General features: G+C 42.0%; 1 protein-coding gene across 1 annotated transcript; it reads left to right on the top strand.

Annotated features, from left to right (window-relative positions):
- The first annotated feature begins 1,001 nt into the window (after nucleotides 1-1,001).
- Nucleotides 1,002-14,147, top strand: Lamp5 (lysosomal associated membrane protein family member 5). The gene is made up of 6 exons (XM_052726003.1): nucleotides 1,002-1,574; nucleotides 2,075-2,247; nucleotides 2,621-2,752; nucleotides 2,877-2,982; nucleotides 4,091-4,279; nucleotides 12,453-14,147. Exons 1-6 carry the CDS (start codon nucleotides 1,511-1,513, stop codon nucleotides 12,629-12,631), a joined length of 843 nt encoding a protein of 280 aa, XP_052581963.1. The 5' UTR covers nucleotides 1,002-1,510; the 3' UTR covers nucleotides 12,632-14,147.
- Nucleotides 14,148-16,459: the final 2,312 nt, after the last annotated feature.

Raw genomic sequence — 16,459 nt, forward strand, 5'->3', positions numbered from 1 at the left:
AAAAATTAAATGCAACCAAATATATTGACAGTTTGAAGCAAACACTATGCCAGAATATGTCTATACTTAAATCAGCACTTTATACATGTCAAGAATGTGGATTATTGATATTTTTAGGTTTCAGTCTGTTTGTCATTTAATAAAGATTTGTAATGGCGGTCACAATGTGCTGTGTTGTTATGTAAAGAGAAATGAATATGATCCCTATAAAGTTAAAACACGTGATTTTTTTCTATTTTAATTCTAACTGGCCCTATGACATTTGAGAAGGTCATTTAATTTCTCAGTGTTTCACATTGGGGTAGGTATAACAATACCTCTATTTTCCCTTGCTCAGCTCCTAACGTCATGGGGCGATTCAAGCAGACAACATAGGTAAAAATGCTTTGTAGTTTGCCCTTTAACACGACATTGGTGATGACATATGTCTAAGGTGATTATTATTTGTTGACCTAACACAATATCCTCTAATAAAAAAAAATATTTGGACATCATTACAATTAACGAAGGCACCATGTCTACTCCCAGAAGAGGTGCATTCTGATTTATGAGCAAGAATTAAAAAATTCAGCGAACTACCAAAAGCAAACAAAGGAATTATCCAGCAATGTTTGCCTTTCTGCTCCAGTAGAAGCTTTAGAGTAATACCCGTGTGTTTTCGTTGCATAACTATGGGTCTTCACCTACAGGATAGTTCTAAAATTTCTGTCCTACCAGACCCCAGATATCCCTGTATGCTCATGAGCTTCGGGTTTATTTGCAACCCTCTTAACAAAGTGATCACAACTTAATGAGCGAGGCTAGCTCAGGCTACAGGCACTCAGAGAGTGGGATTCACGGGCCACTCGGTCCACAAGGATATACTGCATTGCTTGGTTCCCCCTTTGAGGAGGTGTCATTTTAAACTTAGAACCTCTTGAGCGAACAGAGAAGATGTCTCTGAAAGCCAGAAACTGTTGCCATAGCATTTTCCATCTCTGTTCCTGCCTACCCTCCTTCTCCAAGGCAGGAACAATCTGAGCTCTGTCGCTTTCTGTTGCGAGCAGATAGATGTCTCTCCAGGATCCAGGGTTCCAGTACATACTGACTGTACCTCGTGGGAGGGTTTAGTAAGTCCGAGGGTGGCATTAAGTTTCCTAGGACAGACTCATCTTTGCAGATACCATTGCAGAACAGAAAACAGACCTAGAGAGACATTTCCTCCCACACACCATCCCAATTCCATTGGTCCTTAAGGCAGCCAAATTACAAGTCCTGAAACACAGCCTCGTCATTTCCAGCACTCTCGGCATGGACAGCTCCTGCATTCTGGGCGCTTCCTCTGCAGTGAGCCGCGGGAGAGCCACAGCTCCGGGTGCAGCACGCGACTGACCCGCGCGCGCTCGCTCCTCCCTGTCCGCGCTCTCCCCCACCCCGCCTTAGCTCACTCTACCGGGCACTTTGAGGGATTTCCTCCTGGGGCGGCCTTTGCAGCAGCAACACATCTGCCTGGTTGGTGGCAACTGCGAGCATGGATCTCCGAGGAAGAGACCTTCTCAGTGGAGACAGACTTCGGATTCTCCTGATGCTCTTCCGTGAGTAGCGTCTGGGGACCAGGAATGCGGGTTGCACTCTGCAGAGAATCCAATCCACAGAGTAAACCTAGTAGCTTTAGGTTTAAAACTGGCCTTTATGTGTTGTGGTTATTTGGGGTTGGCGGTGGGGATGACCCATCCGTGTCAGAGAACTCCCCGAGAGCCACACACCTGTGTGGCATCACCCAGACAGAGCGTGCTACACAGACCATACTCATGATGGGGAGGGGAGGTCATGGCATTGGCAGGAAAGATTAACCCCCCAAGTGTGTTTTTTAAAGCCCAGTCGTATTGTAAGTAAGAATTTAATTTTGTTTTAGATCCTGTTTTCATTATAAATCAGAGGCAGTGAATCTGAATTTGGTAACGCTGAGTTAGAGAAATGGCTTGCGGAGCACACAGCTTCGAGCTGGGAACTTTGCCACTCCAAAGCCCGCAGAGAACTGTCTCCGGTGTCCTAAAGCCGCGGGCTAGTTGGGATTGCTTTGCTTGCTCCGCAGATGCAATGGCCCAAACCGTGGCAGAACAAGAAGTGGAAAATCTTTCGGGCCTTTCCACGAACCCCGGGAAAGACATATTTGTGGTGCGGGAAAATGGGACGACGTGTCTCATGGCAGAGTTTGCAGCCAAATTTATTGTACCTTATGATGTGTGGGCCAACAATTACGTGGATGTAAGGAACCTTTTTCCTCCCCAGCTTGCCCCTAGGGCTGCAGGGCCGAAGGGCACCCTCCCTTCAGGCCCTGCCAAGACCTCAGTTGCCCGCCTCTTCCCCCCAAATCCCTGCAGGCTGTTCCCGAATGCTGCATGGGGGTTCCAGCTTGCAACGCCTTCTGCTCGCCCTGCCTGCTTTAAAAGTAAACCCCCTCTCTACTCCCCTCCTGGAGGGGTGTGCACGTAAGAGTCTACCCGCATGTTACTGGACCCCCGGAGCGCGCGTGCACAGGAGCGCCCAAACCTGCAAGCTAGAGTTTGGACGCGCAGCCCTTCCCGATCTGCGCCAGGGCCCCACGCGCTGAGGGGGCGCGGGGCGTGTGTGTTCCCAGCTGATCACAGAACAGGCTGAGATCGCCTTGACCCGGGGAGCTGAGGTGAATGGCCGCTGTGGCCACAACGAGTCGGAGCTGCAGGTGTTCTGGGTAGATCGCGCCTACACACTCAAAATGCTATTTGTAAAGGTAATTCGGTGCGGTGGACGCAGAGGAATGGTTAAGCCCGCGTGGGTGAGCGCGGTAGTGGCCTCTGGGGTTGTCTATTATAAAGCAGTTGGAGCGGTTCACAGGAGCCTCCCCATCTTGGCAGGAAAGTCACAACACTTCCAAAGGACCAGAGGCGACTTGGAGGCTGAGCAAGGTGCAGTTTGTCTATGATACCTTAGAGAAGACTCACTTTAAAGACCCAGTGAGTGGTAAGTAGTCCAGTGGGGCTGGGAAAGCTTGGGCACAGGAGCAAGAGCAAGCCAGAAACATGCATCCTGTCTCTGGGTTTTGGGAACAGCTCTGGGATTTGTGCACTGAGTACAAACCTGGCCAGGGCCTGCTTGCTCTCCAGGGTCAAAGAGGTGGGAGGGTCTCTGTGTCCCTAGGGAAAGCCTGGGCCCCAAATCCTTCAGAATCAAGCTGAAACATGACATTGCCATGGAAGGGGCACCAATGAGTTTTGCTATTTTTTTTTTCTGCATCACGGATTGGTTTGCTCTCATGTATTAAAAAAATGCAAGAAGACACTGCGACAGGGTTGGGTGGGCTGCAGGATCTTTCTGTGCACAACGGCATAGCTCTCGGGCTTTAACTGCAGCCACCTCAGGGCAGGTTTTGTATCTTGTATCTTAATTCATTAGCTTTTCCCACTTAGCCTCACCCTGGTCTTCCAAAAACAATCGAAGGAGAAGGGCACCCACACCTGAAATAAAAACATGCCTATCAGCAAGCACTATCAAAGACCAGAAATACATTTAAACGTATTTTAAAATAAAAGCAAAATTCACTGTCTCAATCATAAGAAGGCCTATCACCACTCAAGCTCTGCGTTGGAAAGGGATTTTACTGAGGTTGCAAAAGAGTGCTCTTTATGTTTTGATAATTGCAGTAAAACAATTATTTTTTTCCTTTCACCAAAATAATCTAGAGTTTTTCATAGGATGAGAGGAGAAAGAGAAGGAACGAGAAAGAATAGCAAGCACGAGAAAGGAGAAAAATGGAATGCGAACTGTGGAGAGCTGCACCACTGTTCTGTCTTTGGAATTACTGACTGAGGCTTTAGTCAAAAGGGCTGTGTTTTCAGAAAGCACACTTCTTCCAAAATAGAATTCCAAATTAGTATCTAGTGAGGACAGTCTCAAAAAGAATGGGGAGTTAGTTGGACCTTCACCCCCACTTGGTGTCTTTGCTGGAGCTCCAGCCCTAGGACTGCAGCACCGATAGGGGAGGCATAGGTTCTGGGCTTAGCAGAGATCTCCCTGGGCTGGGAGCAGTGAGGCCACATCCAGCCCAACTGCTACTTTGGTTCCCCCGCAGCTGGGAAGCACACGGCCAACTCTCATCACCTCGCTGCCTTGGTAACCCCAGCCGGGATGTCCTATGAATGTCAGGCTCAGCAGTCCATTTCTCTGGCCTCCAGTGATCCGCAGAAAACTGTCACCATGATTCTGTCCGCAGTGCACATCCAACCCTTTGACATCATCTCTGATTTCGTCTTCAGTGAAGGTAGGTTACACTGGTGTTAGGAAAGGGAGAGGGGCTGGCTTTAAAGATGGGCTCCCAGGATGTTTTCACCTGCGTTTCTTCTATGCTGCAAAGGCAATTTTCACAAGATGTAGAGGTTATAAAGTGAATGTGTCAACTTTCTGCAATACCCACCCTGCCCACCCCCCTCACTTCTTTATTCTCTTACTCGCTCCTATGGGAGAAATTATTTCAAGGCAGTTTGATACTCTGATTATTTCCCATGGGCAGATTCTAGCTTGTTTTAACTTTCTACTGGGTTGGGGATTGCCAAGTGAATATAAGGAATTGTTTAAATGATCATAATATTGGAAGATTCCCATTTGAGTCACCCGCCACCATTTCCCAAGCTATTTTTTATTCACCCAAACGAAGCTTCCTCTCACCCTATACCCAACAGAATGCCTCACCACCCCTAAATAATTATCCCCAGAGCATTTGAGAATTCTGAAGGTAAATTTTCCTTGAGAGAAAGGCCTGACTCTTTTGTGTACCTCTTCCTCCTTCTCTCTTCTTTTCCTCTCCCTACCTCACCTCCACCTGCTCTCTCACTCTCTTTCCTTCTAGCTTTCTGTGGTGCTCTTGGATAGAATTCAGACCCCCATCTTAATGCTTTTCCATTGTGCTGCATTCTAGGATCCAGGCCAGTTATTCATCTTGGCATTGGTTATTATTCATTTTGGCTTTATTAACATCTAACATAGTACTAGATCAGTTTAGGTGTCCAGGTAACTGACTAAATAATATCTTGATATGCAGTTACAGAGACTTTCATATGTGCCTATTTTAGGAGTAGAAACTAAGATCGAGGGGTCAGGATCCCAAAGTTTTAAATATTTACTTATTATTGGAGCATTTATAAAATGCAGCAGTGAGTGTCTTTCTTGAGATGAAATAGTACATTTAATATGATACATTATGGTTATTGAAGACCCAGGAACTCGTTATGAGAATTCTGGACCATGTAGTATCTATCCTTCCACAGAGTTGTCATTACAAGCCCATTTGAGTTCCAGTGGGAACCTTTAGTGGTGTTCAGTGGCCTTGGCTGTCTGCTGGCTAATTATTATTAACTCTCCCTTGTTTCTTGGCACTTCTGGTGTTACAATTGCTGATTTTACTAGTTCTTCGCCACTATGCCACTCAAATAAATACATTCTGGGTCATTTCTAGGTTGTTGATCGTTATCTATGGACTGAGAAATCACACCTGGTATATGTTTAAGTTTATTTGTATACACAAACAACTACTGAGTAAAGAGTAAAGCTCTTGACTGTAAATCGGTGAAATTCATTGCATAGAATTAGGTACATATTTTGTTTAAAAACAATTATTATCCATTTCATTTGTAGATGGGGAAAATTACTAGGCACACATGGAGACTTTAAGCACACATAATTTCCTAAATATAGACAGAATAGGCAAAGACAATTTGCAGTATTACCCAGGCATTTCAGGCTGGTAATTAGGATAGTCTCCCTGTGTAGTGCCCCAGGCTCAGGCTTTAGTGCTCCTGGGAGGAGGCAGGCATCATTCAGAATCACTCACTGGATCTTGCACCTTTGTGTGGAAGACGTTCTTTTGTTCCTGGCGCCTCCTGCCTATGCTTCCCAGCATCTGGCCACAAATGTCTTGGGAGAGATTGTTGTATTCCATTTAAAGGAATTGGAAAGCTTCCTTTTGGATTGCCCTTTCAGGTTCCAGCACTGGGCTCCTAGGAGCTTCCAGTGTGTTTTATATGTCTACGTGTGTGTGTGAGTGGACTGCATTTGCTAGAGGGGACAATGTTTGGTCATATATCTACACAACCACTATGGTGGTTGTATGCACTTTCAGGTGTGTGTGTGTGTGTGTGTGTGTGTGTGTGTGTGTGTGTGTGTGTGTGTGTGTGTGTGTTTGAAAATGGCCAGGGCTTTGTTGTGAAAAGTCCATTTCTTGCATCAGGAGGTTTTTACCTGATGGTCTTCACAGCTGCCTATTTAGTTGATTATAGGAGATAAGCAAAGAAGGATCAGTGAAATGGGTAAGAGGACAGTCACTGGGGCTGAGAGCAGCCAGATGAGGGTTGACATCTTCATCACACATGTCCACTTAAATGCATTGGACAGCTACAGAACTGATCTTAATCACCAGCATAGCCTAATTTTAATGCACACAGGCATTTTTGAATGGCAGTGAACATAGTTGTGATATTAATATGCAGAGTCTGCTTCTTGTAGACCCTGAGGTGGGGCCCCATATGCTAAGCTCCTGGTGATGCTGCTGATTTACAGAATCCTATAGAGGGCTGGAAGGATAAGAGGCTGAGACATATAACAAACTTTGGTGGGTGGAGATGGATGAGGTTGTAGGAGATGGGAAGCTCCTTGGTTAACCCCATCTAGAGGGAGAGCTCACCATGTGAAGATCAGCATCCATCCGGAGAGGAGAGGGGAGGAGGATGAGACTTCCTTGAGGAAAGAGGGCTGGCCATGTGTCTAGTGGCAGCAGTGTAAGGAGTAGGACCATGCATAGCAGTGACTGGCCATATGAGGGGATACAGGCAAATGCTTTAGTTAAACCAGAAAAATTTGAATGCATTGCAGTTCATGAATGTCTAAACCTAAGCCAACTTTTAATGCTATTTAAAGCAGTTAGATCAATCTTTACCTGTTTTGAGTGGTAGATGTCACACTGTGAGATGTACTGGTAACATGGACTATAAAATGGTATAAGTAATATTGGTAATGCATTAGAAATGATGATGTCCAAAACAAGTTTTGAAAGATATTTTTTTTTTGTAATTCAAAAAGTTTAGAATGTGAAATTAAATAGTTTCTGGACTTATGCTGGTGAAGTCCTGAAATGTAAGCAGTTCTCAGGATATTTTTCTGAAAATATTGGAGCTCATTGTAGTTTTTATTTTATTGCTGCTTATATATTTGATTATGATTTAATATGGTCCACCCATTTCAATGTACTATAGTTTTGTTACTCAAATTACTCAACTATTAAGAGATTGTGTGTGATTAAATGCACAATTGCCTTCTAAAAAGGGATTGATCATGCATTCATTGAAATGGCATTTCTGTGGGTCTGAAGGATAGCAACTGTTATATGTCTTGGTAAAAAATTAACAGTAAGCAATCAAAAACATGAGTGAGGAGGGTTTGGGGTCCCTCTGTGTGACATCCTGTAGAGGCTGCCATGGCTTGGAGCTGTATAAGAAAAAGGTCCTCCCTTATCAATGGGAAGCAGCTGTGGGGTGAGAGTTCAAGGACTATACAAAGCAAGCAGGCTCTAAATGGCTAAACATTTGCCTACATGGATTGTTTTAAAAATGATTGAGTTTGTAAAAATTTGAGTTTGGTGCCAGCAGGCTTTTGAGCTAAAGGGTCTCAGCCTGCAGGGAAGAAATAAACAACCAGTGGAGAGGGTACCTTTGGCTCATTTGTATACCAAACACACTTTTTATATCACTGTCACCTGCTGTTCAAAGCACCCCGTGTTTCTCAGTTGGGGTTAATTAACTTGTCCTTCTGCAATTAATTCACAGTATAACCCCTTGAGGGTCTGGGGTATTTCTGGCTGATGGGATAGGAGATTCTTCACTGGGAGGGAATGGATCATCCTGAGTATTTTAATGGTTTGAATGAAAGGAAAATTTGACATGCAATGTCAGGAAAACATAATAGATTATGAAGTTTGTCTCTGGTCTCCTTTATTAGAGACCCAAATTTATAGATATTTAAAACAGGTCACAAGAAAACTGGCCCCTTTTTAATTTTCAGGGGGAAAACAGTCAAACAAAAGACACAAAGGTCCCCATGTACACAGAGTATCAGAGGTCCAGAGAACCCTGAATTCACAAGCATTTATACTTTGGTTTTTGCTTGTTTATTTATTTTCAATTTTTGGTACTGGAAATTGAGCCCAGAGACACTCTAGACAAATGCTCTACCCTGCAACTCTACGCCACTGACCCTCTGAACTTTTTATCATTTCCCCAACAACTGGACCAGGGGCTGCTGCCTGTGGGGGCTAATGCTATATTGGAGATGACACTTTCACTTTTCTATATATCACCCTCCCAAAGAAAAACTTGGCAAAATGCCTTCTTATAAGCACTTCGAAAGTCTGCAGATTCCAGACCTTTTAGACTTGTGTCTGACATGTTATTTCCCAATGTGGCCTTGCTCTCATGGATTACCTGTTTGCAAGTACCTCTGGAGGAAGCAGCCAACAGGAAGTGATTCCAGAGAACATCACTGAGAACTGTGTTGAAGTCTTCTGTGTGGAGACTGTGCACAGGGCCATGCAATCTGTCATGGAGTTCTGTATTCCAGGCAATGTTCTCTGGAGCTAAGGTGGGGCATGCCTTCGAGTTGCCCACTAAGGGGGCAGAGGAAATCTGGTATTTACCCACTAATGCCATCCATGACTGACAGCTGCTTTGAGGACATCTATTGTCTGGAATTTATAGCCTGCCTTATAGTTAAAGCCCATTGGAAGTGGTGAAGGCCGAGGGGAGAATAGATGGATCATGTGCATGTCTGCTATACTTAGGGATGGGATTTATATACCTTCCCTGCTGTGGGAGAGCACACAGTCTAGTGAGAAATGGTATATGCAGCACACACCACATTCCCAGCACGAGGATCCTGCTAATGATCATACTCACATTATTTTTCATCTATAATACATAAATCTTGATGAACCTGCCATTCGAGGTCACAGTTTCTCAGTGAACAAAGATAGAGTGTAGAGGCAGCCCACACACAACGTGAAAGAGGACCAAGCCCTGTCTCTAGCGACACTGTCAGACAAGAGAGGGATACCCAGCTACCCAAAGTCAACCCTGATATTTGTTCAGAAACAGTCTGGAAGTTAGGAGAGCCCCAGGCAGACAGTTTGGCACTTTGCCTATCCTACTACTGCTCGGCTGGGGCACAATGAAGAGTATAATGTTCTCAAGGAATGAATACAGATTTAAAATGCAACACAACAAACAAAGGCCATACCCACCAATCAGAACCTGATTTGGGGGCACATTGTTGAGGGGGGGGGCTCTAATTGACTGTTGTAGCTGGCATCAGATAGGCTCTGTGTTGTCTGGTCTGTTTCCCAAATCACTGAGCTGCTATTCACGTTTTCTTGTCGTGGGTCACACATTCAGTCCTGCATTTTGTATGCTCTAAAGTCTAGTCCAGTCAGAGTATGAGGGATCCCAAATCCTGTGAGGTGGACAGAGATGCAGGGTCCTGGGCCATGTGGAGCCAGATGTAATTTGGGCTAAGCCAAGGGACTCTTTCTTCCTTTATGAGGGAGCTAAGGCCAATCTTGCTCTGTGATCTCTGAGTTAATAATCAGATTACTGCACAGGAATTTAACTCAGCAGCACACAGGGGTTGTGGATAGTGAGTTTCTGATTATGTGTGTGTAAAATTCAATGGGAAAAACTGTATTGCTTTCATTAACCTATGAGCAGTATTTAGAGCATTAAACATTTCTTTTGGTTATAAATGAAGGTCATAAAAACAGTGCTATTAGCAGTAGTTGTCTTTGTCACCAATAGAAACCAATGTTTTTCTACTCACAGAAGTCTGTGCAGGTCTTGTAGAATAACACTGATAATTTTCACAACTTTGTAATTATAGCCAGCGTGCATGTGTCAATCACAGGCAGCATGCATATGTCAGTAAAGAAACACATACGTTGCTGAATCTCAAATTAATAAAAATACTTGGATAGATGAATTTTGATTGTCTTTGCAGCCTTCCATGCATTTTATTTTTTGTATCCATAAGCACTGTTCTGAATAGATGCCCACAGTTTCATCAAACATGCTTTAATGACTCATAAGCAGCACCATTTTTTTAAGTGATGAGAACAGAAAAAATTATGTGTTAGCATTTTATTACTGAAACAAAATACCCAAGACAATCTACTATTTCGAGACATGGTCTGACTATGTAGCACAGGCTGGCCCCAGAAATGCATATATTCTTTTTTCTTTGCCTCCTAAGGGCTAGGATTACATGTCTAAGCTACGATGCTGGCCCTCCCATGATGTTTTTTGGCATCTCTGTAGCTTGATATTGTCTCATATTCCCCTTTCTTGTGGCTTTACTTTAGGTTTCCCCTAAAGTAACAAAGAACACATGTTTGAGAAACTGCAATAGCATCCCAGCCTCTTTGCCTCCTTCGCTCTCCCTGTGCCTTCCCTGTGCTGCAGTTACACTGCTGAGTCCATCCATTTCTTTCCAGTGGGGTTTCCTTTACCCCCGGCACAATACTTAGCCCCTTGGTGCCTCCATTGCTTCATGTATAAAAAGTACAATAATGTTATTTTCCTTGTGCAGTTGTTATGTCACTAGATGAGAGATCACCTTTGTGTTTAAAACGGAATGTTAATTTATGGATCATGCCAATGCATACCTTTAATCCCAGGAGGCTGAGGCGACAGGATTATGAGTTCAAGGACAGCCTGACATACCAAATGAGGCCATCTTTAAAGAAAGCGGAAAAACTTAGGACTCAGGAAAGTTTTGAAAAGCTGTATACTGGAGTGTAAATTCCCAATTATTCAAGAGGAATAGTTTCTGGGACTCAGGAGACTTCTCTGCTCTTTCTGATTGTCCTGTGTATAGTGGGAAGATTCTAGAAGAGCCTACCATATAGTAGTGACCCAGTAAATGCTGGTGCATCCCGACTTGAAACCTCAGTCCTCTGAAAGAGATATTAAAAGCTGAGTTTCTGTGCATCCGACTCATCAATATGGTGAAAAGATTCCCAGTTATCTAAAAGGTGTAACTATCAGAAGCTTAGAATTTCCCATTCCCCTCCTTCTCTTTTTCTCCTTCTCTCCCTCCCTCCTCATGTCCCCCCCCCCCCCCCCTTTTTCTAGGTAGCACTGGATACACAGGGCTATTACATTATTTTGGATTTTAAGAAAGTGAAAATATGACCCAGTTGTGAAGTATTGCTGACATGTTCTCTCTCAGTCTAAATGCCAGCTACGTGGATTGTTCAAATGTAAATATTTATCAAGGTGTGCTTCATTTAAAATTATAGTCCAATCTGAGTGTATTAAATGTTCAGCCTTTAAAATGTGTAATGAAGTTTAAAATGTCATGTTTAAAGTGAAGAACAGTTGAAGGTACATAATTTAATACATTTTTACATATACTTGAAACCCAGAAATTAAGTTACAAGCCATTCTCATGAGAACCAAAAGCTCTCTTGAGTTCTTTTTCCTGTGTGTGAACACATTTCTATTTTCTAGGACCATGGAATTCATTTTACCTGTTCAAGAACTTCATAGAAACAGGGATAACACAATCTGTACTTTTTTTGTGTCAATTTTTATTCAACATAAGGATTCTGAAATTCACTCATTTTGTAACTTGCTGCCATATTTCATTCATCTTTATTGTTGACTAATATTCTACTTTATGAATAGACTGCAGTTTATTCCATTTTGATAAACATTTTGATCATTTACAGATTGAACTTTTCTCCATAGTGTCTATGGATATTTTCATTTCAGTCTCATCATGTCCATATGTTTTCATTTTTCTTGGGATGGTATAGAAAAGTAGTGCTGGATTCTAAGGCAAGTGTGCATTTTTCTTTGCTAGGAATCACCAGACTGGTGAATGCTTCAGCAATTTATCAGTTTAACCAGATTGTCTAACAGTTTCCCTTTTAACAGTTTGTTTTCAGCAAGTGCTGAGCTCCACATGTTCTAGTCATTGCCAATACTTGTTATTTTCAGTCTTCTTGAACATTTTTTGTTTATAAGTAATCTTGTGTATGCTAGATATTAATTAAAAGTTAAAAATGGAAATTAAAATGTAGTGGCTATATCTAATTCCAAAACATTAGAAATTTAAATGAATTATTCAAGTAAATTTAAAATTGAATGAATTACCCGGATATTTTGATGACTGCCAGGAATCCAATAACTGAATATGGTCTTGCTAAACTGATATATACTTACTTGATATTATGTAGAAATATTAAGACTAAGTGAAAGAAAAAGATGACCTGTCAATCTACAAAGGCTTTCCTGAGAGATTATTTCATCTCTGCTTCTTTCCTGCTTTTGCTAGGAGGGCCTAGGATTCAGAGTATTTTCACTAGAGCTCACTGCTTTTTTTCTTTCTCATTTCAGAGCATAAATGTCCAGTGGATGAGCGAGAGCAATTGGAAGAGACCTTGCCCCTGATTCTAGGTCTCATCTTGGGCCTTGTCATTGTGATAACACTTGTGATCTACCACATCCACCATAAAATGACTGCCAACCAGGTGCAGATCCCCAGAGACCGATCCCAGTATAAGCACATGGGCTAAGGACCATTAGGCAGACAGCCTCCAGGTCCTGCTCCCCAAAACTGGATCATTTGGAACAACAATGGCACTTCTCACCTGTACACAGGATACACCAACATAGCTACACTCCAACAGGCCTGGGCACCTGAGTCTTGCCTGGCCTGTGTCCATGCTTAAACCCAGGCATGGTGGGCAGGTCTTGGGATTTGTGGGTTGAATGGTGACTATTGTGTCCATGCTGGGGAGGAAGTGGGGGTGGGTGGGTTGGGTAATAGACAGCTTTCATGCTCATGGTAGCTTAGTTTTGAATCTCTGACTTTGTAAGTCTACATCACCCAGAAAGGAAGAGGTGGCCCTTATATTTAGAAACTGGAAACCCTTCATTTGGGAGATCTCTATTTGCTCCCTTGGCCTCAGCTGGTTTACTTACATGGTTTTCTTTTCTGTCTTTCTTTTTATTTAATAGGAAACTTTTTAAATTTTTTCTCTCATATATATTACATCCCTACTGCAGTTTCCCCTCCCTCCTTTCTTCCCAGTGTACCCCGCCCCACCATCCACTCTTCTACCAGGGATACTAAATAAACATAGCATATCAAGTTGCAATAAGACTAGGCACCTCCCATTATATTTAGACTGAATGAGGCAACCCAGTGGGAGGAAAAGTGTCACAAAAGTAGGCAAAAGGTCAGACAGCTTCCATGTCCACTGTTAGGGGTTCCACAAGAAGATCAAGCTACACAACTGTAACATATATGCAGAGAGCCTAGGTCAGACCCATGCAGGTCCCTGATGGTTGGTTCAGTCTCTGTGAGCCCCTATGAGCCCAGGTTAGCTGTTTCTGTGTTTTTTCTTGTGATGTCATGACTCCTCTGGCTCCTTCAATCCTTCCTTTCCCTCTTCTGCAGGATTCCACAAGCTCCACCTAATGTTTGGCTGTGGGTCTCTGCATCTGTTTTCATCAGTTGATGGATACAGCCTCTCTGATGATGATTAATCTAGGCTCCTGTCTAAAAGTATAGTAGAATATTATTAGGAATCACTTCATTGATTTTTTTTTGCCTATCATGTCTAGTTCTATCCTAGGTGTCTGGGCTACCCAGCCTCTGGTTCCTGGCCCTTCAGGCAATGTCAGGGTTGGACTCCCTCTTGTGGCATGGGTCTCAAGCCAGACTGGACATTGGTTGGCCACCTTTACCACAGCACCTCTTGTAGGCAGGACAAATTGTAGGTTGAAGGTTTTGAGCCTGGGTTGAACTTACATGGTTTCCAATGCACACAAAATGCAACCTCATACTCCCTGCAGCAAGATCCCTGAACGATCCATGCTTCTGGCTGGCACTCTGCATGTCTAGTGGTTGTTTGGGAATGTTTCACTGCTACCTGCATCCAGTGACTTTGCAGCACAAGAATCCGTCTAATGTCACTATGCACAGTTGTTTGGAATTCATAATATGTCAGGTCCAAGTGAGGGGACCTAAAGAATCAATCCATGTGAGTTTGCTTTTGAAAACGAATTAAAAAAACAACAACACTATACTCTGGTCTTTGGCTGTTTTTTTTTTTTTTTTTTGAAATAAGAAAATAAAACTACAATGGTTTAGTAACCAGAGAAGCAGATTGGATTAAAATGTATATTTTTTAATTTGCAAGAGGATAAACAAAGATGGAGCAAGAATGAAATGAAGAGAATGTTGGTTTTCTCTAGCTGTCTTAGGGTTTTTATTGTTATGAAGAGACACCATGGCCAAGGCAACTTTTATAAAGGAAAACATTTAATTGGGGCTGGTTTACAGTTCAGAGGTTTAGTCCATTGTATAGTTAGACTTTTTTTCTTTGGGCCACCAACCAGTTCCCAAATAAAGACACAGAGACTTCTTATTAATTATGAATGCTCAGCCTTAGCTTAGGCTTGTCCCACTAGCTCTTTAAACTTAATTCAACCTATTTCTATTCATCTACATTTTTCCTCAGGGCTTCTTACTTTTATTTCATTCTACATGTCTTACTTTCCTATTTCCTCTGTGTCTGTCTGTTTGTCTGGCCCCTGGTGTCTCCCTGGCATCTCCTTTTCTTTCTTCTCTGAGACTGAATTCTTCTTCTTAGTTACTCTTGCTGCCCAGAAGTACCACCTACACCTCCTTCCTCACTATTGACTATTCAGATTTTTATTGGACCAATCAGGTGCCTTGGACAGGCAAGGTAAAACAGCAACACATCTTTACACAATTAAACAAATGTAACATACCTTTACATAGTTAAACAATTGCAACACATCTTTGCATAGTTAAATAAATATTCCACAACATTTCCCCCTCTTTGTCTAAATAAAAAGAAAGGTTTTAGCTTTAACATAGTAAGACAATATACATTAAGAACAATTATCAGTTAAAAATTACATTTACAATATTCAGTCCATTTGCATTTGACAAATTCAGAGAAAATATTCCATTAAATATCCTATCTTCGTGAGTCCAAAGTTATGTACCTGATTTACTTTTATCCTAACTTGTATTTCCAACCCAAAATTATCTTTTTAGACTTCAAAACATTTTCTTAGATAAACAATTTAAACTTTTATGTTTCTCACCCTTATAAACTTTACATCTCTTATGTAAGTTTCTTTTCTGAATTTGGTATAACTATAACTATCTCATCTTCAACTCTGTCAGAGACTTGAGTAGAATATAATATTACCTGAGTGAATAAACAGGAAGTATAGAACAAGCAACTTCCAAGACTATAGAAATGACAAAGACATAAAGCTGCCTGGACAGTCACCTGAGGTTCCTCTGCAACTTTGAGGCATCCATCTTCAGCCTACAGGCCTAGAATATCTGACAGACTTTTCTGTGAAGCAGGAATTTTGAAGGACTGTCCCACCTTGTCTTGGCAAAGTTTGGCAGTCTTTATTCTTTATGTCCTGTGTGTCCAGTTTGTACAGTAAACTGTCAGCAGTCAAGTTAAGGGAAGTTTCTTTCACAAATGACTAGCTTTGCCACAATGAAAGCAAACTCCAAATGGAGGTTCTTTCATGCTCATCATCCTTTTTTGAAGTAGATTGGTACTGTCAGAAACAGACATTTCTCACTGTCATGAAAAGCCTTAGCTTATTAAATACCTTAAGTGTCATATTCCATAGGTTTCTGAAGCATTTGAAGATTACCTGTCTATCTAAAATATATCTATTTAACCTTGAAAACATACCTAGTATGACTACAAGTTTGATTGTTATAGATGACTAACTACTAAACTGCATTTCTTAATTATCCTAAACAGTTTGTAATAATAGCTTTCAAAGTTTAGAACTTTATATTACATTTTTAAATGAGCTGCATAGGTACAATATCTTAAACGAGTAGAAACATATATACAATATAACAAAAATAACCTTAAATTTGTATCAATATACAAAAATCCACATCAATGTAAAATATTTGAGATGAATAGTTGTCTTTTTATCCTATATCCCTATATTCTCACTAAATAATGACAAGCATCCATAAATGACCAAAAACCACCCACCCCACTTCTTGGGAATATGTGTTGTGTTCTCTAGATTGCTCAGTGTTGTCTGGGGGTTACAGTATCCCAAGGGGACCTTGAGAAAATTGAGATAATGATCAAGTCCTAAGAAAACTAGCTTTATCTTTTGTTGTGCAGTCTCTGTGTAATGGAAAAGTACAAGGCTTATCTGAAGTCCTGGCTAGAGTAGTCTGTGAGGCTGGACCATCTCAGCCAGCAGCCTTGAAGTTGTTCTGAATTCAGAACTCTAAGGAAACTACAACAGAAACTGTATTCTGAAAGACTGGATCACCTGTGGTGTCTGGTCCCTTTGCTCTGAAAACA

This window comes from Peromyscus californicus, unplaced genomic scaffold (genome assembly GCF_007827085.1).
Source record: "Peromyscus californicus insignis strain IS unplaced genomic scaffold, ASM782708v3 Scaffold_7__1_contigs__length_154581171, whole genome shotgun sequence".
Taxonomy (NCBI): domain Eukaryota; kingdom Metazoa; phylum Chordata; class Mammalia; order Rodentia; family Cricetidae; genus Peromyscus; species Peromyscus californicus.

Excerpts from the sequence above, each read along its gene's own strand:
- Lamp5 (XM_052726003.1), top strand. The coding sequence starts at position 1,511 with ATGGATCTCCGAGGAAGAGACCTTCTCAGTGGAGACAGACTTCGGATT. Across the intron at positions 2,248-2,620 it reads GGGCCAACAATTACGTGGAT|CTGATCACAGAACAGGCTGA; the intron begins GTAAGGAACCTT and ends GTGTGTTCCCAG. Across the intron at positions 2,983-4,090 it reads CTTTAAAGACCCAGTGAGTG|CTGGGAAGCACACGGCCAAC; the intron begins GTAAGTAGTCCA and ends GTTCCCCCGCAG.